The 26,701-nt window shown below is 39.2% G+C and overlaps 1 protein-coding gene across 1 annotated transcript in view; it reads left to right on the forward strand.

Annotated features, from left to right (window-relative positions):
• Positions 1–20,237: 20,237 nt before the first annotated feature.
• The window catches only part of LOC133576959 (myozenin-2-like), a 51,559-nt gene continuing 45,095 nt past the window's right edge, over positions 20,238–26,701 (forward strand). Inside the window, exons 1-2 of the mRNA XM_061930399.2 lie at positions 20,238–20,284; positions 24,966–25,059. Of these exons, the coding sequence (XP_061786383.1) occupies positions 24,975–25,059 (85 nt within the window). The 5' untranslated portion in view covers positions 20,238–20,284; positions 24,966–24,974. The remainder of the gene's footprint in view (positions 20,285–24,965; positions 25,060–26,701) is intronic.

Consider the following 26,701-nt stretch of genomic DNA (forward strand, 5'->3'; position numbering starts at 1 on the left):
CTCACGATTTTTCCCGGGAGACTCCCGAATTCGATGCCCCTCCCGAAAATCTCCCGGGGCAACAATTATCCCGATTTCCACCCAAACAACATTATTGGGGGTGTGCCTTAAAGGCACTGCCTTCAGCGTCCTCTACAACATGTCGACACGTCCGCTTTTCCGCCATACAATCAGCGTGCTTGCCCAGTCACATAATATATGCGGCAAGTGAATGCAAGGCATACTTGATCAATAGCCATACAGGTCACACTGAGGGTGGCTGTATAAACAAGTTTAACAAATATGCGCCACACTGTGAACCCCACACCAAACAACAATGACAAACACATTTCGGGAGAACATCCGCACCGTAACACAACATAAACACAACACAACCCCTTGCATTTTTTTTTCAAGGTAAAAAATGATTTTCAAGGTAAAAAATGATTTTCAAGGTAAAAAAAAATTTTCAAGGTAAAAAAAAATTTAAAGGTAAAAAAAAATTTTCAAGGTAAAAATTTTTTTTCAAGGTTAAAAACGATTTTCAAGGTAAAAAATTTTTTTCAAGGTAAAATATTTTTTTCAAGGTAAAAAATGATTTTCAAGGTAAAAAAATGATTTTCAAGGTAAAAAATTATTTTCAAGGTAAAAAAAAAATTTAAGGTACATTTTTTTTTTCAAGGTAAATTTTTTTTTTCAAGCTTAAAAATGATTTTCAAGGTAAAAAATGATTTTCTAGGTAAAAAATGATTTTCAAGGTAAAAATTTTTTTTCAAGGTAAAATATTTTTTTCAAGGTAAAAAATGATTTTCAAGGTAAAAAATGATTTTCAAGGTAAAAAATGATTTTCAAGGTAAAAAAAAAATTTAAGGTAAATTTTTTTTTTCAAGGTAAATTTTTTTTTTCAAGCTTAAAAATGATTTTCAAGGTAAAAAATGATTTTCTAGGTAAAAAATGATTTTCAAGGTAAAAATTTTTTTTCAAGGTTAAAAACGATTTTCAAGGTAAAAAATGATTTTCAAGGTTAAATATTTTTTTCAAGGTAAAAAATGATTTTCAAGGTAAAAAATGATTTTCAAGGTAAAAAAAGATTTTCAACGTAAAAAAAAAATTTAAGGTAAATTTTTTTTTTCAAGGTAAATTTTTTTTTCAAGCTTAAAAATGATTTTCAAGGTAAAAAATGATTTTCTAGGTAAAAAATGATTTTCAAGGTAAAAAATTTTTTTCAAGGTAAAATATTTTTTTCAAGGTAAAAAATGATTTTCAAGGTAAAAAAAAAATTTGAGGTAAATTTTTTTTTTCAAAGTAAATTTTTTTTTTCAAGCTTAAAAATGATTTTCAAGGTAAAAAATGATTTTCTAGGTAAAAAATATTTTTCAAGGTAAAAAAAATTTTATGGGTAAAAAAAAATTTCAAGGTACATTTTTTTTTTCAAGGTAAAAAAATTTTTATGGGTAAAAAAAAATGTTTAAGGTAAAAAAAAAATTTCAAGGTAAAAAATGATTTTCAAGGTAAAAAATGATTTTCAAGGTAAAAAATGATTTTCAAGGTAAAAAATGATTTTCAAGGAAAAATATTTTTTTCAAGGTAAAAAATGATTTTCAAGGTAAAAATGTTTTTTCAAGGTACATTTTTTTTTTCAATGTAAAAAATGATTTTCAAAGTAAAAAATGATTTTCAAGGTAAAAAAAAATTTTCAAGGTAAAAAAAAATTTAAAGGTAAAAAAAAATTTTCAAGGGAAAAATTTTTTTTCAAGGTTAAAAACGATTTTCAAGGTAAAAAATGATTTTCAAGGTAAAATATTTTTTTCAAGGTAAAAAATGATTTTCAAGGTAAAAAATGATTTTCAAGGTAAAAAATGATTTTCAAGGTAAAAAAAAAATTAAGGTACATTTTTTTTTTCAAGGTACATTTTTTTTTTCAAGCTTAAAAATGATTTTCAAGGTAAAAAATGATTTTCTAGGTAAAAAATGATTTTCAAGGTAAACATTTTTTTTCAAGGTAAAATATTTTTTTCAAGGTAAAAAATGATTTTTAAGGTAAAAAATTATTTTCAAGGTAAAAAAAAAATTTAAGGTAAATTTTTTTTTTCAAAGTAAATTTTTTTTTTCAAGCTTAAAAATGATTTTCAAGGTAAAAAATGATTTTCTAGGTAAAAAATATTTTTCAAGGTAAAAAAAATTTTATGGGTAAAAAAAAATTTTCAAGGTACATTTTTTTTTCAAGGTAAAAAAATTTTTATGGGTAAAAAAAAATGTTTAAGGTAAAAAAAAATTTTCAAGGTAAAAAATTATTTTCAAGGTAAAAAATTATTTTCAAGGTAAAAAATTATTTTCAAGGTAAAATATTTTTTTCAAGGTAAAAAATGATTTTCAAGGTAAAAATGTTTTTTCAAGGTAAATTTTTTTTTTCAATGTAAAAAATGATTTTCAAAGTAAAAAATGATTTTCAAGGTAAAAAAAATGTTTCAAAGTAAAACATTTTTTTCAATGTAAAAAATGATTTTCAATGTAAAAAATGATTTTCAAGGTAAAAAATTATTTTCCAGGTAAAAAAAAGAATTTTCAAGGTAAAAAAATTTATGGGTAAAAAAACCCAGCCCACCAATTACCACCCTAATGAAGTGAAGTGAAGTGAATTATATTTATTAGGGCTGTGAATCTTTGGGTGTCCCACGATTTGATTCAATATCAATTCTTGGGGTCACGATTCGATTCTAAATCGATTTTTTTTTCCGATTCAACATGATTCTCGATTCAAAAAGGATATTTTCCCGATTGAAAAGTATTGTCTATTCATTCAATACATAGGATGTCAGCAGGATCTACCCCAGTCTGCTGACATGCAAGCAGAGTAAAAAGCTTTTATAATTGTAAAGGACAATGTTTTATCAACTGATTGCAATAATGTACATTTGTTTGAACTATTAAATGCAAAAATATGACTTATTTTATCTTTGTGAAAATATTGGACACAGTGTGTTGTCAAGCTTATGAGATGCGATGCAAGTGTAAGCCACTGTGACACTATTGTTCTTTTTTTTTATTTTTATAAATGTCTAATGATAATGTCAATGAGGGATTTTTAATCACTGCTATGTTGAAATTGTAACCAATATTGATACTGTTGTTGATAATATTCATTTTTGTTTCACTACTTTTGCTTTGTTGTGTGTGGTGTTTGTGTCTCCTCTCAATTGCTCTGTTTATTGCACTTCTGAGTGTCGGCTTTGCTTTTGGAATTGGATTGCATTGTTATGGTATTGCTGTGTATTGTTTTGTTGGATTGATTCATTTAAAGAAAGAAAAAAAAAAACTATTTAAAAAAAAATTAGAATCGATACTGAATCGCACAATGTGAGAATCGCAATTTGAATTCGAATCGATTTTTTCCCACACCCCTAATATTTATATAGCGCTTTTCTCTAGTGACTCAAAGCGCTTTTACATAGTGAAAGCCAATATCTAAGTTCCATTTAAAGCAGTGTGGGTGGCACTGGGAGCAGGTGGGTAAAGTGTCTTGCCCAAGGACACAACAGCAGTGACTAAGGTGGTGGAAGCGAGGATCGAACCTGGAACCCTCAAGTTGCTGCAGGCAACAATTGTTGCGGGCAACAATTATCCCGATTTCCACCCAAACAACATTATTGGGGGTGTGCCTTAAAGGCACTGCCTTCAGCGTCCTCTACAACATGTCGACACGTCCGCTTTTCCGCCATACAATCAGCGTGCTTGCCCAGTCACATAATATATGCGGCAAGTGAATGCAAGGCATACTTGATCAACAGCCATGCAGGTCACACTGAGGGTGGCTGTATAAACAAGTGTAACAAATATGCGCCACACTGTGAACCCACACCAAACAACAATGACAAACACATTTCGGGAGAACATCCGCACCGTAACACAACATAAACACAACACAACCCCTTGCATTTTTTTTTCAAGGTAAAAAATGATTTTCAAGGTAAAAAATGATTTTCAAGGTAAAAAAAAAATTTTCAAGGTAAAAAAAAATTTAAAGGTAAAAAAAAATTTTCAAGGTAAACATTTTTTTTCAAGGTTAAAAACGATTTTCAAGGTAAAAAATGATTTTCACGGTAAAATATTTTTTTCAAGGTAAAAAATGATTTTCAAGGTAAAAAATGATTTTCAAGGTAAAAAAAAAATTTAAGGTAAATTTTTTTTTTCAAGGTAAATTTTTTTTTTCAAGCTTAAAAATTATTTTCAAGGTAAAAAATGATTTTCTAGGTAAAAAATGATTTTCAAGGTAAACATTTTTTTTCAAGGTAAAATATTTTTTTCAAGGTAAAAAATGATTTTCAAGGTAAAAAAAAAATTTAAGGTAATTTTTTTTTTTCAAAGTAAATTTTTTTTTTCAAGTTTAAAAATGATTTTCAAGGTAAAAAATGATTTTGTAGGTAAAAAATATTTTTCAAGGTAAAAAAAATTTTATGGGTAAAAAAAAATTTTCAAGGTACAGTGACTAAGGTGGTGGAAGCGAGGATCGAACCTGGAACCCTCAAGTTGCTGGCACGGCCGCTCTACCAACCGAGTTATACCGCCCCCCCAAAGACCAACATTGAAACACAGTGGCTTAGTAGGCCTAAGTCAGGGGTCGGCAACCCAAAATGTTGAAAGAGTCATATAGGGCAGGGCCGACATCCGGGCAACTGAGCTACATACGGGTTCTTCGAGCCATAGCAACCTGACTGGCGTTGAAAACAAACCGTCGCCATTACTCTTTAACCTGTCGACATGCGCTGATTAAACCCGTCATTCTGCCTCCAAAATGCCAAAAAAACTGTGTTGTTTTTGGTTGTGCAAACCACAACTGGAAACAGGGAAAACAAAGGTCGTATTTTGTTCTGCCAAAGCGTGCTAAAAGCCCACAGAGACGAGACAAATGGCTCGCAGCTTTACACCGGGAAAACGAGGACGGTTCTCACTGGAGTCCCCCAAAATCCCGGGTCGTGTGTTCGGATCACTTCGTTTCTGGTAAATATAAGGAACAAAAATCCACCTTCTTAACCACAACTTGGCTATACCGTCCATGCTAATGTTGAACCCGTTGAATTTTTACTGAATAACGTTCGACAGCTGAAGTTGTTGTTGTTGCACAACAATAACATACGGTATAAAGGCTATTTTCGAAAACCGGTTTCATTTAAATTTGCACTTAACGGTTGGGTTTTTAAAAACCAATAAACCCTATAATTTTCATGTTGCCATTTAATCAACTTTTCAAGACAGTCGTAAAATGCTGTCTGCAAGTCTCCTTTGTTGTAATCAAACATTACTTGTAGTTGTAGCCCTCAAATCTCTCAATATTTTCTTCTGCCAAAGCGTGCTAAAAGCCCCACAGAGACGAGACAAATGGCTCGCAGCTTTACACCGGGAAAACGAGGATGGTTCTCACTGGAGTCCCCCAAAATCCCGGGTCGTGTGTTCGGATCACTTCGTTTCTGGTAAATATAAGGAACAAAAATCCACCTTCTTAACCACAACTTGGCTATACCATCTGCTGGAAGGCGGTAAGGGCAGTCGTTTAATCCAACTACAGAACATTTTAACTCGTATCTTAACCTAGCCTCACTGGAAAGACTATTTACATAATCATACGCCATTTAGAACAGTTTAAAATGCCGTGAAACCTCGTTAAATGCCTTTTCTGTCAATGCTGTGTTCGCTGTGAGCTGGTTTGTTTTCAACTAATTCAATATGGCGACCGGTTTCTAGGGGATTGGCAGGCGGAAGTGACGTAGGTCCGCCCTCGCCTATGGGGCAGGGCCGACATCCGGGCAACTGAGCTACATACGGGTTCTTCGAGCCATAGCAACCTGACTGGCGTTGAAAACAAACCGTCGCCATTACTCTTTAACCTGTCGACCTGCGCTGATTAAACCCGTCATTCTGCCTCCAAAATGCCAAAAAACTGTGTTGTTTTTGGTTGTGCAAACCACAACTGGAAACAGGGAAAACAAAGGTCGTATTTTGTTCTGCCAAAGCGTGCTAAAATCCCACAGAGACGAGACAAATGGCTCGCAGCTTTACACCGGGAAAACGAGGACGGTTCTCACTGGAGTCCCCCAAAATCCCGGGTCGTGTGTTCGGATCACTTCGTTTCTGGTAAATATAAGGAACAAAAATCCACCTTCTTAACCACAACTTGGCTATACCGTCCATGCTAATGTTGAACCCGTTGAATTTTTACTGAATAAGTTTCGACAGCTGAAGTTGTCGTTGTTGCACAACAATAACATACGGTATAAAGGCTATTTTTGAAAACCGGTTTCATTTAAATTTGCACTTAACGGTTGGGTTTTTAAAAACCAATAAACCCTATAATTTTCATGTTGCCATTTAATCAACTTTTCAAGACAGTCGTAAAATGCTGTCTGCAAGTCTCCTTTGTTGTAATCAAACATTACTTGTAGTTGTAGCCCTCAAATCTCTCAATATTTTTTCTGCCAAAGCCCCACAGAGACGAGACAAATGGCTCGCAGCTTTACACCGGGAAAACGAGGACGGTTCTCACTGGAGTCCCCCAAAATCCCGGGTCGTGTGTTCGGATCACTTCGTTTCTGGTAAATATAAGGAACAAAAATCCACCTTCTTAACCACAACTTGGCTATACCATCTGCTGGAAGGCGGTAAGGGCAGTCGTTTAATCCAACTACAGAACATTTTAACTCGTATCTTAACCTAGCCTCACTGGAAAGACTATTTACATAATCATACGCCATTTAGAACAGTTTAAAATACCGTGAAACCTCGTTAAATGCCTTTTCTGTCAATGCTGTGTTCGCTGTGAGCTGGTTTGTTTTCAACGAATTCAACATGGCGACCGGTTGCTAGGGGATTGGCAGGCGGAAGTGACGTAGGTCCGCCCTCGCCTATAGGACCAAAAATACAAAAACAAATCTGTCTGGAGCCGCAAAAAATTAAAAGCCATATTACATACAGATAGTGTGTCATGGAATTAAGAGGACTTAAAGGAAACTAAATGAGCTCAAATATAGCTACAAATGAGGCATAATGATGCAATATGTACATACAGCTAGCCTAAATAGCCTGTTAGCATCGATTAGCTCGCAGTCATGTAGTGACCAAATATGTCTGATTAGCACTCCACACAAGTCAATAACATCAACAAAACTCACCTTTCATGCACAACCTTAAAAGTTTGGTGGACAAAACGAGACAGAAAAAGAAGTGGCATAAAACACGTCCTAGAACGTCGGAGAAAGTTATACATCTAAACAAACTACGGTGAGTTCAAGGACCGCTAAAATTAGTAGGACAAAACGACGCTCGCCAAATACTCGAATCAGTGAAGCATGTTTAATATAAACAGTGTGCTTTGTAACAATTAGGGAGGTTTGTGTCATGTTTGTCCTCCTACAGAAACCATATGCGTGACTGCTCGCTGACTGCTCGCTGTTTCGAAAAAGCTAAGTATCGTTCTATTTGTGTGCTTTTAAATTGTTCTGCAGCTTTCTTTATTACTTTCTCAACATCAATCAATCAATCAATCTTTATTTATATAGCCCTAAATCACAAGTGTCTCAAAGGGCTGCACAAGCCACAACGACATCCTCGGTACAAAGCCCACATACGGGCAAGGAAAAACTCACCCCAGTGGGACGTCGATGTGAATGACTATGAGAAACCTTGGAGAGGACCGCATATGTGGGTAACCCCCCCCCCCCCCCTCTAGGGGAGACCGAAAGCAATGGATGTCGAGTGGGTCTGACATAACATATTTAGTAGTACTATTTAACTTGCAAATCACCCGATCTCTGTCTCTCCACCCCTCCCGCAGCTAGCTAGCAGCTAGCTGCTAAGCTAACGAAGCTAGCGCGGAGAAAGGCGTCGCCGGGCGCCGGTCAGAAGGAGTCCACTCCTGCACACCGTGACCAGGACTTCTCGGAAGACAGCAGGAACTTCACTCGGTGACAGAAAACACCGTGAGTATGGCTTCCTGCGCGTCTTGCACCTTACTCACGGAGAGGCTGGCTCTGCTAGAGGGCCGTGTCCGCCAGTTAGAGCAGAGTAATCTCGTAACTTTAGATGTTGCGGACACATCTGCTAGCGTTAGCTGTAGCGAGCTAACTAGCCCAGCCTGTAGTAGTCCTAAGCGGCCTACAAGCTACGGTGTACCGGTTGAGACGCATAATAGATTTAGCTCTTTAGCTAGTCCTACACCCCAGTCTACCGGGCACCACACCTTAGTCATAGGGGACTCCATCACCCGAAACATAAAGCTTAGCAAACCAGCCACAATTAAGTGCATCCCGGGGGCCCGAGCACCTGACATTGAGGCTAATCTTAGGGAGCTAACTCGCAACAGGCCTAGTAAACACGTACGACAGGCTAATCGCACCACTAGTTATGCGAATATAGTTGTACACGTTGGCTCCAATGACACTAGAATGAGGCAGTCAGAGATTACAAAGAGAAACATAGCCAGGACTTGTGATCTCGCTAGAAAGATGTCCAGGCATCGAGTAATTGTCTCTGGCCCCCTGCCTGCGAGAGGCAATGATGAGAGATATAGCAGATTAGTCTCGCTTAACAAGTGGCTGGCTAGCTTCTGTAGACAACAGGGACTAACGTTTATTGATAATTGGCCCTCTTTCTGGGGCAAACCAGGCTTGCTGATGAGGACGGCCTTCACCCTAGCCAGGAAGGCGCCATCATCCTGTCTAAAAACATAGACTACTGTTTAAGTCACATTTGACTAACTATACTAGAGCAAGCCCGGTCACAGGCAATTACAGAGCCTGCTAGTCCGGGTGCGGAGTCAGTTAAGCTAGAACTAGCCAGCGCCAGGCTGGATAATTCCTGTACGCATAGCAATTTTCTTAGAATAACACACAACTCACATAATGTGTTTTCTGTTGTGAATGTGTCAGGGGTAGATATGCATTCTACTGAGGTGGCAAATCATGATGCGTTCAGTCGATCGCTGCATCAAGCAAACAATCTGAAAATTCCCGTCGTATCAATTCCTAGATATGGTCGAAACTATTTAAAGTGCACTACGTATAATAAACGCAACATTATTAATATTTCTACTACGGATAATTTAAACAAAAACTCGTCAAAACAGCCCAATACTTATAATATGGGCTTTTTAAACATAAGATCATTGTCTCCCAAAACGTTATTAGTTAATGAGGTCATTAGAGACAACAATCTTAACGTCATTGGTCTTAGCGAAACCTGGCTCAAACCAGACAAATTTTTTGCGCTAAATGAGGCATCTCCTCCTAACTATACGAACGCGCATATTGCCCGTCCCCTTAAAAGGGGTGGGGGGGTCGCACTAATATACAATGAAAACTTTAACCTTACCCCTAACCTAAATAATAAATACAAATCGTTTGAGGTGCTTACTATAAGGTCTGTCGCACCGCTGCCTCTCGATATGGCTGTTATCTACCGCCCCCCAGGGCCCTACTCGGACTTTATTAATGAATTCTCAGAGTTCGTTGCTGATCTAGTGACGCACGCAGACAATATAATCATAATGGGGGACTTTAATATCCATATGAATACCCCATCGGACCCTCAGTGCGTGGCGCTCCAGACTATAATTGATAGCTGTGGTCTTACACAAATAATAAATGAACCTACGCATCGCAACGGCAATACGATAGATCTAGTGCTGGTCAGGGGTGTCACCACCTCCAAAGTTATGGTACTCCCGTATACAAAGTAATGTCCGATCATTACCTTATAAAATTCGAAGTTCTGACTCATTGTCAACAAACTAATAATAATAATAACTGCTATAGCAGCCGCAACATTAATGCTGCCACAACGATGACTCTTGCTGACCTACTGCCTTCGGTAATGGCACCATTCCCAAATTATGTCGGCTCTATTGATAACCTCACTAACAACTTTGACAATGCCCTCCGCAAAACCATTGCTAGTATAGCACCGCTAAAACAAAAAAGGGCCCCTAAAAGGCGCACCCCATGGTTTACAGAAGAAACCAGAGCTCATAAATTATCATGTAGAAAGTTGGAACGCAAATGGCGCGCGACCAAGCTTGAGGTTTTCCATCAAGCATGGAGTGATAGTTTAATATCGTATAAACGCATGCTTACCTTAGCTAAAGCTAAATATTACTCAAATCTCATCCGCCTCAACAAAAACGACCCTAAATTTTTGTTTAGTACAGTAGCATCGCTAACCCAACAAGGGACTCCTCCCAATAGCTCCACCCACTCGGCAGATGACTTTATGAATTTCTTTAATAAGAAAATTGAACTCATTAGAAAGGAGATTAAAGACAACGCATCCCAGCTACAACTGGGTTCTATGAACACAGATACAACTGTATCTACGACGGATACTGCAATACAAAATAGTCTCTCTCTTTTTGATGAAATAACATTAGAGGAACTATTACAGCGTGTAAGTGGGATAAAACAAACAACATGTTTACTCGACCCACTTCCTGGGAAACTTATCAAGGAGCTTTTTGTATTATTAGGTCCATCAGTGCTAAATATTATAAACTTATCACTTTCCTCTGGCACTGTTCCCCTAGCATTCAAGAAAGCGGTTATTCATCCTCTGCTCAAAAGACCTAACCTTGATCCTGACCTCATGGTAAACTACCGACCGGTGTCCCACCTTCCCTTTATTTCGAAAATCCTCGAAAAAATTGTCGCACAGCAGCTAAATGAACACTTATTCAATCCAATCCACTTTATTTATATAGCACATTTAAACAACAAAATGTTTCCAACAACAAAATGTTTCCAAAGTGCTGCACAACAATATTAAACACAATTAAAAACAATATAAAATAAATGTGATTAAAAACAATTTCAAAGGGTAAAACCAATTAAAACAGTAAATAGAAAGCAAAAAGCAAAATTTTAAAAACACAGAGGACAACAGAGGACCACACAACTCACGTAGTGTTAAAAGCCAGAGAATAAAAGTGGGTCTTAAGACGAGACTTAAAACACTCCACTGTGGGAGCAGTTCGAACATGGAGGGGCAGAGTGTTCCAGAGCTTAGGGCCGACCACAGAGAAGGCCCTGTCTCCCCTGGTTTTAAGTCTCGTCTTGGACACCACGATCTGGAGCTGACTCTCGGACCTCAGAGCGCGCGCAGGATTGTAAGTTTGGATGAGGTCCGAGATATACTGAGGTGCCAGTCCATGTAAAGCTTTAAAAACAAACAGCAAGGTTTTAAAATCAATTCTAAAATGAACAGGGAGCCAGTGCAAACTCTCAAGGATTGGGGTTATATGCTGGCGTCTCCTGGCCCCTGTTAAAAGTCGTGCTGCCGCATTCTGGACTAACTGCAACCGGGAGAGAGCTTTTTGGCTAATGCCAGCATAAAGTGCATTGCAGTAGTCCAGGCGACTTGAAATAAAAGCATGCACGACTTGTTCAAAAAGGTTAAAAGATAAAAACGGTTTTACCTTTGCTAAAAGACGAAGATGATAAAAACACGATTTTAAAACACCATTGACTTGTTTGTCAAGTTTAAAATGGCTGTCTATAGTGACGCCAAGGCTGGTGACTTTGGGACGCACATAATTTTGCAATGGTCCCAAGTCAGTGAGGGCCGGACCAAACACTAAAATTTCCGTTTTTCCCTCATTCATTATTAAAAAATTCTGGGCTAACCAAGCCTTGACGTCGCATAGACAGTTGAGAAGGAGTGTCAGGGGGCCGTGGCCTTTTGAAATAGGCATATAAATTTGGCAGTCGTCTGCATAAAAGTGATAAAACACTCCATGCCTCTTAAAAATCTCTCCAAGAGGAAGAAGGTACAGTGCAAACAGGATGGGGCCTAGAATAGATCCCTGGGGGACACCACAGTAAAGCGGAGCAGAAGAAGAAGTGGCGTCCCCCAGCCTGACAGAGAAAGACCTTTCTGACAGGTAGGATCTAAACCACTCTAATGCAGTCCCCCTGACACCCACACAGTCTCTCAGGCGATCTAAAAGAATTGTGTGGTCGACTGTGTCAAAGGCAGCTGTAAGATCTAAAAGCACTAAAATGGCAGAGCTGCCAGAATCAGATATTAAAAGCAAATCATTAAAAATCTTTAAAAGTTAGTGTCTAACAATCTCTGTGAACCTTTTCAATCCGGTTTCAGGGCAAATCACTCTACGGAGACAGCCCTCGCAAAAATGACTAATGATCTACTGCTAACGATGGATTCTGATGCGTCATCTATGTTGCTGCTTCTTGATCTTAGCGCTGCTTTCCATACCGTCCATCATAATATTTTATTAGAGCGTATCAAAACACGTATTGGTATGTCAGACTTAGCTTTGTCGTGGTTTAACTCTTATCTTACTGACAGGATGCAATGCGTCTCCCATAATAATGTGACCTCGGACTATGTTAAGGTAACGTGCGGAGTTCCTCAGGGTTCGGTTCTTGGCCCTGCACTCTTTAGTATTTACATGCTGCCGCTAGGTGACATCATACGCAAATACGGTGTTAGCTTTCATTGTTATGCTGATGACAGCCAACTCTACATGGCCCTAAAGCTGACCAACACGCCGGATTGTAGTCAGCTGGAGGCGTGTCTTAATGAAATTAAACAATGGATGTCCGCTAACTTCTTGCAACTCAACGCCAAGAAAACGGAAATGCTGATTATCGGTCCTGCTAAACACCGACATTTATTTAATAATACCACCTTAACATTTGACAACCAAACAATTACACAAGGCGAATCAGTAAAGAATCTGGGTATTATCTTCCACCCAACTCTCTCGTTTAAAGTTAAAGTTAAAGTTAAAGTACCAATGATTGTCACACACACACTAGGTGTGGCGAAATTATTATTGTTTGAATCACACATTAAGAGTGTTACTAAAACGGCCTTCTTTCATCTCCGTAATATCGCTAAAATCCGTTCTATTTTATCCACTAGCGACGCTGAGATCATTATTCATGCGTTCGTTACGTCTCGTCTCGACTACTGTAACCTATTATTTTCGGGTCTCCCTATGTCTAGCATTAAAAAATTACAATTGGTACAAAATGCGGCTGCTAGACTTTTGACAAGAACAAGAAAGTTTGATCATATTACGCCTATACTGGCTCACCTGCACTGGCTTCCTGTGCACTTAAGATGTGACTTTAAGGTTTTACTACTTACGTATAAAATACGTAAGTAACAATTAGTAACAATTAGGTAACAATTAGAGATGCTACCTCAGTAGAAGCATTTAAGTCCCATCTTAAAACTCATTTGTATACTCTAGCCTTTAAATAGCCCCCCTGTTAGACCAGTTGATCTGCCGTTTCTTTTCTTTTCTCCTCTGCTCCCCTTTTCCTTGAGGGGGCGGGGGGACAGGTCCGGTGGCCATGGATGAAGTGCTGGCTGTCCAGAGTCGTGACCCGGGGTGGACCGCTCGCCTGTGCATCGGCTGGGAACATCTCTGCGCTGCTGACCCGTCTCCGCTCGGGATGGTGTCCTGCTGGCCCCACTATGGACTGGACTCTTACTATTATGTTGGATCCACTATGGACTGGACTCTCACAATATTATGTCAGACCCACTCGACATCCATTGCTTTCGGTCTCCCCTAGAGGGGGGGGGTTACCCACATATGCGGTCCTCTCCAAGGTTTCTCATAGTCATTCACATCGACGTCCCACTGGGGTGAGTTTTCCTTGCCCTTATGTGGGTTTTGTACCGAGGATGTCGTTGTGGCTTGTGCAGCCCTTTGAGACACTTGTGATTTAGGGCTATATAAATAAACATTGATTGATTGATATTAAAACAAAAATAGATTTTTTTTCCCCCTCATCTTTTTCCATTTTTCATACATTTTTTGAAAAAGCTCCAGAGAGCCACTAGGGCGGCGCTAAAGAGCCGCATGCGGCTCTAGAGCCGCATGCGGCTCTCGAGCCGCGGGTTGCCGACCCCTGGCCTAAGTATTCAGTAAAAAAACATGGGTTATACTTGTATAGCGCTTTTCTACCTTCAAGGTACTCAAATCGCTTTGACACTATTTCCACATTCACCCATTCACACACACATTCACACACTCGGTGGGAGCTGCCATGCCAAGTTAAAGTTAAGTTAAGTTAAAGTAGCAATGATTGTCACACACACACTAGGTGTGGTGAAATTTGTCCTCTGCATTTGACCCATCTTCTTGTTCACCCCCCGGGAGGTGAGGGGAGCAGTGAGCAGCAGCGGTGGCCGCGCCCTGGAATCATTTTTTGGTGATTTAACCCCCAATTCCAACCCTTGATGCTGAGTGTCAAGCAGGGAGGTAATCGCTCCCATTTTTATAGTCTTTGGTATGACTCGGCCGGGGTTTGAACTCACAACCTACCCATCTCAGGGCGGACACTCTAACCACTAGGTCACTGAGTAGGCAAGGCCCTAACTGCCACCCATCAGGAGCAAGGGTGACATGTCTTGCTCAAGGACACAACGGACATGACGAGGTTAGTTGAAAGTGGGCATTGAACCAGGAACCCTCAGTTTGCCGTCACGGCCACTCTCCCAAGGGCACCACGCCGTCCCCAGCAAGGGAGAAGTTTTTTGTAACAAGTGCATTTAATATTTTCTGGCCGCTGTAACATTACACTCAGTTTGAACAGTAACACTGTGTTTGGATATAAACAGTCTACTTTAAAGTTAAAGTTAAAGTAGCAATGATTGTCACACACACACTAGGTGTGGCGAAATTATTCTCTGCATTTGACCCATCACCCTTGATCACCCCCTGGGAGGTGAGGGGAGCAGTGGGCAGCAGCGGTGGCCGCGCCCCGGAATCATTTTTTGGTGATTTAACCCCCAATTCCAACCCTTGATGCTGAGTGTCAAGCAGGGAGGTAATGGGTCCCATTTTTATAGTCTTTGGTATGACTCGGCCGGGGTTTGAACTCACAACCTACCGATCTCAGAGCGGACACTCTAACCACTAGGCCACTGAGTAGGTTTTTTTTTTTTACTTACGTGCCTCCACTTCGACAGCGTCTTCTCCCCGTCATCTTTGTTGTAGCGGTGTAGCGTGCAAGGACGGGAGTGGAAGAAGTGTCAAAAAGATGGCGCTAACTGTTTTAATGACATTCACATTTTACTTCAATCAATAACGGAGCAGCATCTCCTCATCCGTGGCTCACTAGTGCAACAACAACACCCGAAATGTGTCCCGTGAAAAAGCGTCCGACCGGAACTCTCTAATAACTAAAGTTCCTTGGGTGAATAATGTAAAGTCACTACACCGGTATGTTTTAGCGCTTTCATGGTGAGTTTCCTGACAGATATAAGTAAGAACTTTACACTACTTTATATTAGAAATGGCAACAGCGGAGGATGAATGTCACATAACAAGAAGATAGAGAAGAAGAAGAATCTTATAGACTACGGCGTCGACACGGACTACAAAGGCGGACACGCGCAAATTTTCAGCATTAATGCAGATCCCAAATACAGATCAGCAGGTACCAGAAGGTAAGAAAAGTTGTTTTACATAATATTGCGAAACAAAATGCCAGATAATGTGTCTTACCTTATACACACACCATAATAATACTGGTATGTTGAAGCACAGTACAATCCATCAAGCGGTGTGGCTTCATAGTTTACCAAAGTCCTACTAAAACATTTTGATAGATTTTTGAGCGCCGTGTGTAATATTCTATATTTTCAATGGAACATATAAAATGTTGCTGTTGTTTACTTGAGTCATATTGCAGTTGTTGCGTTTTGGACCAGTTGTTCCTCCCAGGGAATTCAAGTCACAATTCGCTCCCAAGTTCTTTCTGACACTTAAAGCTGAGTTGAAAAACCACCAGAGACAGAATAGGTATTTTGTTGTATATTCTCAAAGCTTTGCCAATATACATTGATTGAGACCAGTCTAACCCTAGAACATTCTATTGCGCCTCCCAAAATGGTCTGTCCTCCCAATGCCAAAAACCCCTTCTTTCCTTCCCCCTCCCTAGCCATAATACAAGCACAACGTCTCCCTAGCCATAATACATTCCAAAGAACTCAAGGTTAACACACACAGTATACTTGCTGACAGAGCATCAAGAGAAGAAATTGGAAAACACGAGCTGTTTTCAAATATGACTAAGAAATAAAAGAAGTACAACTTAAATTCGGATATATGTAAATATCTGCCTCCGACATGTATCTTTTATGTATGACTGCCATCTACTGGTCACACTTATCATTTCAACATGTACCAAATTAAATAGCTCCGAGGTCGGTAAGCACAGCCAAAATGATTCCCCATATTAGGCGCATCGGGTTATAAGGCGCACTGTCGAGTTTTGAGAAAATGAAAGGATTTTAGTTATGCCTTATGGTATCTGGCGTACCACTAGAAAGTAATTTATAATAAATGAAACCGTATTTTAACAAAATCTGAACACAAACAACATGTACATGTTTGGATTTATGCATGATACGATAGCAAATCTCTATGAAATTTTCATTAAAAATTAAAACTATATTTCTTTCAAGTATCAATTTCAAGAAATTCAGTATCTAATAAAAATGCGCTATATAAATCTAATCTATTATTATTATTATTATTATTATTATTATTATTATTATTATTAAGTAAATCAAACTGAAGGACACATTTTCACACATTTTTTACTGTTGCAAATAAAGTTTATTATTTTAAATTCAATGTATTTTATTATATGTACAGACTTTTGATGTTGTTGTTAAGATCACATGGCAGTTCTTTTTGTATTTTATTATTTCCTGTGACCCTATTTTTCATTTCACTTCCTGTTTGCCTCCATTTACCACCACTTCTCCGGTCTGAGCGCTGGCTCCCCTCACCTGTCCCTGATTGGCAATCGGGACACACCTGTCCCTGGTTGCCAATCAGGATGCTGCGTATGCCAGCCCTGTCTTCTGGAAAGGGCCAGCCTGTTTTTCTTTGCGCTTCATCCGCCCGTCTACTCTTTGTGCACTTCCCAGCTGCACTTCTTTGTTTTTTTTGGTGTTACCCGCTTTTCCCAGCACTTGCCTGCTGCCTCTGTATCCCGGGGTCCAGACAGATTTCCATTTTTTTTTTTATGAGATACATGTCTTAAACTTATTTACATTTTTTACTTTGAAAATAAATGTAATTTACATTGGCGGTTAAAATCTTCAAGTTCAACTGTATAGAAGAAAAATCATGTAAAACACTGCTACTAAAATAGTGCCAAATATGCAATTTACTCAGGAAGAAAGGAAAGTAATGTCACAGTGAGAAAATGGTTACCAATGTTGAAATTGTCCTTTTGGTCGTTATTCCAACTGTGTCTGGTATAGAGATGCGCGGATAGGCAATTTATTTCATCCGCAACCGCGTCAGAAAGTCGTCAACCATCCGCCATCCACCCGATGAAACGTTTGATCAGAACTGCACCCGCCCGCCATCCGCCCGTTGTTATATATCTGATATTAATTTAAAAAAAAAAAAGGGTGAAAACTACGCGAATTGCACCTTGTGCAGACAAGATTTTTCGATCGGACACGGAGGAATTAGCGATGTAAAAGACCACGTTGGGACAAAAAAACACAAGTCTAATGCCGTTGCTAGCGATACAAGTGGAAAACTTTCAACATTTTTCGTCGCCCAAACAGATTCTTTGGATGTGATAAATGCCGAAGTTTTATTTACGGAGGCAATAATTGAGCATGGACTTCCAATCGCACTGGCTGATCACATGGGACAGTTAATAATGTAATGCAACCTTTAAAAATCATTACGCGGTGATCGCGATCCCAAAAATAAACTTTTCTTGCATGATAATGTCCAGAAAAATTCGCTTTATATTACTATAGAGTCCTTTTAACGAATGAGTTTGATGGTTTATCACAAACCTTAAATGAAAGAAGTCCTTTGTTCTCCTGCACCATGGCCTTGCTTCGTGTTTGGTGCGCAATCCTGTCGGCTGTATTTCACAGCACGACACTGTTAAAAGTGTTTATACTATTTATACTTTCAATTAACAAATTGAAGTCTTGTGAAAGGTTGACAGGATAACTGGCATTAACTGTCAAAATAATTTCAAACTATTGAAGTTAGCTTACAGAATAAACATGTCAATCAACCCATATGATTTTTGCTGTAATATTTTTGTTTTGAAAAGTCACTGTGACTGATAGAAAAGTGATGGTTTTAGCAACATTTTAACCTGTCTGAATGCTAATAATCATTTTGCGTCGGGGGGCGAAGCCCTGAACCCTCCACCAGGACTTTGTCCTGGACCTACCGGGGCCTGCGGCCCTTGGACCCTGGCTACTAGGTTTTTCTGATTTAAAAGTTGGCAGGTATGGTGAGGTTATAAAGCTTTTGCCTGTTAAAGAAAGGAGACTGATCCAATGCAGCACAGACTTGCGCGTGCCACGCTGTCACGACCCAGACGCACACCAGTGCGCAATCATATGGGAGCCGCGCTGAGCGCACCTCCAAGCGCGTCTCGCTGCCGGCGAGGGCCAGGTATGGGCCCACGCTCCAGCGCCATCCATTTTCAGGGCTAGTTGATTCGGCAGGTGGGTTGTTACACACTCCTTAGCGGGTTCCGACTTCCATGGCCACCGTCCTGCTCTCTATATCAACCAGGGTGAGCCCCACACCTTTCGTGAGCGCACTGCGCGCGGAGTGACCCCTGTTACGCGCCCCCGGCAACAGGGGTGGCGGGCAGGTAAGCTGCGCGGGCGGAGCGCGCGGAGTGACCCATGTTACGAGCCCCCGGCCACGGGGGTGGCGGGCAGGTAAGCTGCTTACCTGCTGCGCGTGACGCCGGCCGCGGCGAAAGCGGACGAGGCGGGGTGTCGGTGCGGTGGGCGCGGTGGTGACCCTGGACGCGCGTCGGGCCCTTCTCGCGGATCGCCTCAGCTACGGCTCCCGGTGGGGCCCTCTCGGGGGAAGGGGCCTCGGTCCCGGACCCCGGCGAGGCGTCCCTTCTCCGCTCCGTAAAAGTGTCCATCTCTTTTCTTTTTTTTTCTTCTGTTGTGGCATATGCAGCAGGTGCCTGCTCGTTTTTCGTATGTGGGTAACAACATTTAACTATGTATATATATTTCCCAATTGGTTTAACTGCCACCCGCAAAAAAAAAAAAAAAAAAAAAAAAAAAATCTAATTAATCCGCCCGACCCGACCCGCGCGCGGATAAAATCTTATTTTTTTTAATTTCATCCTGTCATGTCTGTGTGATCATGTTTTGTTTTAGTAATGTTCGGTTTAAATTTTGGACTTTTTGTGCACTTTTGTTTTGTTTTGTCACCATAGCAACCATTAGTTTCACCTGTCACGCCACGCACCTGTTCCACGTTTGGACTCATTGTGCACTCTTGTCACCATAGCAACCATTAGTTTTCACCTGTCACGTCACGCACCTGTTTCACGTTTCGAGTCACGCACCTGCTTTCATTAATCATGTCCATAGTATTTAAGTTCATTCATTTTCTGTTGTTCGTTCTGACGACATCCCCGCATTTATGCTCCTGCACTCTCTCCACACCCTGATGACCCTTGCTACTCTTTTTTTCATGCCGGTTCCATGCCAAGTACGTTTTTGTTTGTTAAGCCACAGTTAGTGTTTTGTTTAATTGTTCATAGTTTCTGCCAATGTGCAAGTTTTGTGTTTAAAGTCTAGTTTTATTCTCCGCCACTGTGCGCGCTTTTTGTTTATTCTTTTTTTGATAGTTTAAAATAAATAATGTCTTCACCTTCACGCCATGTCTGGTCCAAATGCTCATTTGCACCACGGGAGAACAAACCAAGCCAAAGTCCAAGTCCTGACACATCCGCCCGATCCGCGGATAATCCGCGGACTCCGCGGTTGTGTCCGCAAACCGCGCATCTCTAGTCTGGTAACAGACAGTAAAGTCAAGTTGTTTACAACAGAAAGTGAAAGATGAGTTCTAATATTTGTGTAGTGGTTGTTTGCTGCTCACAGAGTCAGGATGCCGGCTGCTATCATGCACTCACACAAAAACACACCCGGGATGACTTTTTATGAGCTAAGTGCTTTGAGGTCAGGATGTAAATCTTTATACTCGCCCCCACCGCTCTAATCAGCCTTTTTATAAACCCCCGCCCAAACACTCCATTCATCCATCTTTACTCGTGCTAAAATAACCTGATGAGCTCAGAGCCTGAGGTATTCTTGGATGAGTTTTAAACGGGCTATTCCTTATCAGACTGCAGTGGGGAGGCACCCCAGTCCTGGTGCAGGATAAACAAGATCAGCTGTGACACACACACACACACACACACACACACACACACACACACACAGACAGACAGACAGACAGGACGCTCAGGTAAGATTATTTCTGCACACACACACACACACATTGGGCCTGCTCACCTACTTCCTATTTTCTGGTTGCAAAACATACACCATTTAGTAATAATTATGCTGCGCCATTTAGCACAAAATACAATCACATAATTAATGTTGCTTAATTCAATGATTTCATTTGCTGAGTTTTAGGATCACAAATCATATTAGCTTTGTTTGGACCAACATGTAAAATGATCATTATTATTGAGTCTACCCAAATATATTTCATTTCATCCATAGATAAAAAAAAAAAATAGAGTTGGCTCATTTTGACATTACAACACATTTATATAATGCAAACAGCATATTTGCAAAGCATGATTTTGTATTGCCAAAGCTAATTATTCAATAAATCTGGTGGTGACATATACAGAACATCAATTTCAGTGTGTATGGAAGTGCTTAATAAGCAGCTCAATTGCATGTTTTAAGTGGCAAGTATTGACATTGTTGGCTATTTGGATGACCTCACACTATGTGCATGAACAAAAAAAAAAAAAGAATAAAAAATGTGATTTGTTATCAGAACTCATTAGAACTAAACTGAATAATTAATACAACTATTTAATAAAGATCTTCCTGCATATATATATATATATATATATATATATATGTGTACTGTATGTGTTTATATATACATATTTACAAATGTCAGTTTATATGTAATTGTATATCTACATATACATATATATATACACATATATATACATAATAGGGATATATATACTGTATATGTTGCAGATATGTGTGTATATGTATATATATATATGGGTTCTACATGTAAAGCGACTTTGGGTACTTAGAAAAGCGCTATATAAATCCCAGTTATTATTATTATTATTATTATATATATATAAACATATATTTGTGTATATATACATATATGTACACACATATAAATATATATACATATACACATATATATACAAATATATTTATCGACGTATATATATATATATATATATATATATATGTATATATATATACACAGTATATATATGTATATATATATATACATATATATATATATATATGTCTATACATATATGTATATATGTATATATACATATATGTATATATATATACATATATGTATATATATATATATATATATATATATACATACATATATATATATATATATATATATATATATATATATATACATACATATATATATATATATATATATATATATATATATATATATACATACATATATATATATATATATATATATATATATATATATATATATATATATATATATATATATATATATATATATATATGTCTATTGTTGCGTTTTGGACCAGTTGTTCCTCCCAGGGAATTCAAGTCACAAGTCGCTCCCAAGCTCTTTACGACACTTAAAGCTGAGTAGAAAAACCAGAGACAGAATAGGTATTTTGTAATATATTTGCAAAGCTTTGCATATACATTGAGACCAGTCCAGCATAGAACATTCAATCACGCCGCCAAGATGGTCTGCCCCCCCCATATATATATATATAAATATATATATATACACATATATATGTCTATACATATATGTATATACATATATGTATATATATATATATATATATATATATATATATATATATATATATATATATACATATATGTACACACATACATAAGTATATATATGTATATATATATATATATATATATATATATATATAAAAATATATATACATATATGTACACACATACATAAATATATATATATATATATATATATATATATATATATATATATATATATATATATATACATATATGTACACACATATATAAATACATATACACATTTGTATATAAATAATATATATATCCACACATATATATTCACTCACATACATACATACATATATACAGGGAAGACCCAGGACACGTTGGGAATACTATGTCTGTCCTGGGGATGCCTTGGGATCCCCCGGGAAGAGCTGGATGAAGTGAATGGGGAGAGGGAAGTCTGGGCTTCTCTGCTTAGGCTGCTGCCCCCGCGACCCGACCTCGGATAAGCGGAAAAAAATGGATGGATGGATATATACACATACATATATGTATACCGTACATCATGGGTGTCAAACTCAGGCCCGCGGACCACATTTGTCCCCGCCGTGTAATTTCACTTGGCCCTTGAGGCGATATCAAATTAACACTAGACCTACATTCATCGGCGGTGCCGCGGTACACCGCGTTCCCCGCTAATTCTCATACTTGCCAACCCTCTCAGGAGACTCCCATATTTCAGTGCACCTTCCAAAAATCATCACGTCCTCTTTTCGTTCAGTCCATCAAGTGCTGGCCAAGTCACATAATTTGTGCGGCTGTGGCACGCACACACAAGTAAAAGCAACGCATACTTGATCTTCAGCGATACAGGTTACACTGAGGGTGGCCGTATAAAGAACTTTAATACTGTTAGAAATATCCGCCGGGGGGGGGGGCGGGGGGGGGGTGTATTTTGTAGCGTCCTGGAAGAATTAGGGCTGCAAAGGGTTCTGGGTATTTGTTCTGTTGTGTTTATGTTGTGTTAAGGTGCGGATGTTCTCCCAAAATGGGTTTGTCATTCTTATTTGGTGTGGATTCACAGTGTGGCGTATATTTGTAACAGTGTTAAAGTTGTTTATACGGCCACTCTCAGTGTAAACTGTATCGCTGTTGATGAAGTATGCCTTGCATTCACTTGTGTGTGTGCGTACAGAAGCCGCACATATCTTGTGACAGGGCCGGCACGTTGCTAGAATGGATGAAAAGCAGACGTGACGTCAGCTGGTAGAGGACGTTAAAAGCAGTGCCTGTAAGGCACGCCCCCAAGACTGTGGTCCGGGTGGACTACGAGATATAATGACTGATGAACACCTTCGTTCGATAATGAAGGTTGCCTCAGCTCAAAGCCTGAGCCCCGACATTAATGAACTAGCATCCAAGAAAAGATGGCAGGTATCTGGCTTGGGCACATCAGATTAGATCAGTGTGTTGCAAACTGAGCAGTTTAAAGTCCTGAATGGTTGGTTTGTTCATTGTTATTTTATTTTCTAATTTATTAGCCTGTGGAAAAAGTTACCGTAATGTTGATATTTACCTCAGAAGGATGCTAATAGAAAAGAGGCATTCAATTTTTATTTAAATTGTATTTGATATGCCATTCATATTTTTTAATTATTATTATTAGGGCCCGCAATGGCCCATTGCAAAAGGACTCCCACAGGGAGTCCTTATGCAATGGGACATAAGGACCTATTGAATTTCTAAGGTTTTATTAGGGCCCGCAATGGCCCATTGCAAAAGGACTCCCATAGGGAGTCCTTATGCAATGGGACATAAGGACCTATTGAATTTCTAAGGTTTTATTCTTTATTATTATTATTCTTTATTATTCTTCCGCCGCCTCTTTGAGCACTAATTTGACCCACTTAACATGCTTCAAAACTCACCATATTTGGCCCACACATCAGGACCTGCGAAAAATGTCTTTTAATAAAAAAAAAATTGCGCTCTAGCGCCCCCTAGGGAAAAAAAAAACTAGACTGCCTGTAACTCCCACTAGGAAGGTCGGAAAGACATGAAACAAAATCCTCTATGTAGGTCTGACTCAGACCTAACTTTCATAATGGTACATTCTAGGGCTAAAATCAACAGGAAGTTGGCAATTCCCCCTTCAAGACAAAAAAGTACTAAAAACAGTCACTTTTGCCTCTTTGAGCTGTAATTTGACCCTCTTAACATGCTTCAAAACTCACCAAACTGAACACACACATCAGGACTGGCTAAAACTGTGATCTATTGAAAAAAACCTAACCCCAAATCTAAAAATTGTGCTCTACTGCAATTTTTTAATAAAACGCACAAAAAACTGCTCTTCGGATGAAAAATCATACAAAACTGCCTGTAACTCCCACTGGGAAGGTCGGAGAGACATGAAACGAATACCTCTCCGTAGGTCTCACTTAGACCTACATTTCATAAATTGACAACCCCCAGCAAAAATCAACAGGAAGTTTGCTATTCCCCCTTCAACACAACGTTTTTGTAAAAACCCGTCACCTTTCTTCAAACATTATCTCCTCTGAGCGCGTTTGTTGTTTCGGCTTCAAACTCACACAGGAGAGAGATTGAACCCTTCTGATTAAAAGTTGGTGAAAGACTTGTGATACCTGCTCCGGTTTTGATTTTATGACCCTTCAAAGACCCGCTGCACTGATGCTCCTGCGGTGCTGTTTTTTTAAGATGGCTGCTTAAAAGCAGGAAGCACCAACGTGCCCACACAATGCAGACAAGGTAGGTACACTAGGCAAAAGTCTTGGGACACTTAGGACTAGCACCTGCCAAATACGCGGGCCCGACCAATGCTGCTTGCAGCTTTAATTATTATTTGAAACTCGATTTTGCATGTCCCTATAAAGTTATATAAGCCTTGCTTGTTCAATATTCAATGCAAAACTTGTTTGGGTCCCTATCAAAAAGGTTAATTTGTTCAACCTTGGCCCGCGGCTTTGTTCAGTTTTACATTTTGGCCCACTCTGTGTTTGAGTTTGACACCCCTGCCGTCCATTAATACTTACTTATATACACACGTTTTCCAACCTAGGAAAATAAATGTGTCTAATTCATGTAAAAATGCCATAATTATGTCTTTCCATTAGAGGGAAAAGATGATGCTGATGCACCCGGGCACGGATGAAGTGGTCAAGCACAGGATGTTGCAGGCCAAGTTGCTGTCGAGAGAAGCCAGAGGAGGTAAGCAGCGATGATGACGCACTTTAACACGACCCACAAAAATACCATGCTGCGCTTGCTGGACTGTGAGTGTTCAAGCTGACACGGTTGTCAACTGCGGGACTGATAAATGATCTCCAAGGACTGTTGAATCTGTCTCACCCACTTTGACCCCTGCTGTGGCATCTCCTCCAGGCATCATTGAGATTTAAAAACAATAATAATTAAAGCTGCAAGCAGCGTTGGTCGGGCCCGCGTATTTGGCAGGTGCTAGTCCCAAGTGTCCCAATACTTTTGTCCAGTTTTCGTCCCAAGTGTCCCAATACTATTATCCAGTGTAAGCGTCCCAATACTTTTGTCCAGTGGTAGTCCTAAGTGTCCCAAGACTATTGTCAAGTTTTAGTCCTAAGTGTCCCAATACTTTTGTCCAGTGTAAGTGTCCCAATACTTTTGTCCAGTTTTCGTCATAAGTGTCCCAATACTTTTGTCTACTTTAAGTGCGAAGTGTCCCAATAATTTTGTCAAGTTTTATTCCCAAGTGTCCCAATACTTTTGTCCAGTGTAAGTGTCCCAATACATTTGTCCAGTGAAAGTCCTAAGTGTCCCAATACTTTTGTCTACTTTTAGTGCGAAGTGTCCCAATACTTTTGTCAAGTTTTAGTCCCAAGTGTCCCAATACTTTTGTCCAGTGTAAGTGTCCCAATACTTTTGTCCAGTGTAGGTGTCCCAATACATTTGTCCAGTGAAAGTCCTAAGTGTCCCAATACTTTTGTCTACTTTTAGTGCGAAGTGTCCCAATACTTTTGTCACGTTTTAGTCCCAAGTGTCCCAATACTTTTGTCCAGTGTAAGTGTCCCAATACTTTTGTCCAGTGTAGGTGTCCCAATACTTTTGTCCAGTGGTAGTCCTAAGTGTCCCAATACTTTTGTCCAGTTGTAGTCCTAAGTGTCCCAATACTTTTGTCCCGTGGTAGTCCGAAGTTTCCCAATACTTATGTCAAGTTTCAGTCCTAAGCGTCCCAATGCTTTTGTCAAGTTGTAATTCTAAGTGTCCCAATACTTTTGTCCAGTTGTAGTCCTAAGTGTCCCAAAACTTTTGTTCAGTTTTAGTCCTAAGTGTCCCAATACTTTTGTCCAGTTGTAGTCCTAAGTGTCCCAATACTTTTGTCCAGTGTAAGCGTCCCAATACTTTTGTCCAGTGGTAGTCCTAGGAGTTCCAATACTTTTGTCAATTTTTAGTCCCAAGTGGCCCAATACTTTTGTCAAGTTTTAGTCCTAAGTGTCCAAAGCTTTTGTCCAGTTTTAGTCCTAAGTGTCCCAATACTTTTGTCCAGTGTAAGTGTCCCAATACATTTGTCCAGTGAAAGTCCTAAGTGTCCCAATACTTTTGTCTACTTTTAGTGCGAAGTGTCCCAATACTTTTGTCAAGTTTTAGTCCCAAGTGTCCCAATACTTTTGTCCAGTGTAAGTGTCCCAATACTTTTGTCCAGTGGTAGTCCTAAGTGTCCCAATACTTTTGTCCAGTTGTAGTCCTAAGTGTCCCAATACTTTTGTCCCGTGGTAGTCCGAAGTTTCCCAATACTTATGTCAAGTTTCAGTCCTAAGCGTCCCAATGCTTTTGTCAAGTTGTAATTCTAAGTGTCCCAATACTTTTGTCCAGTTGT

The sequence above is a fragment of the Nerophis lumbriciformis genome, linkage group LG36, assembly GCF_033978685.3.
Source record: "Nerophis lumbriciformis linkage group LG36, RoL_Nlum_v2.1, whole genome shotgun sequence".
Taxonomy (NCBI): domain Eukaryota; kingdom Metazoa; phylum Chordata; class Actinopteri; order Syngnathiformes; family Syngnathidae; genus Nerophis; species Nerophis lumbriciformis.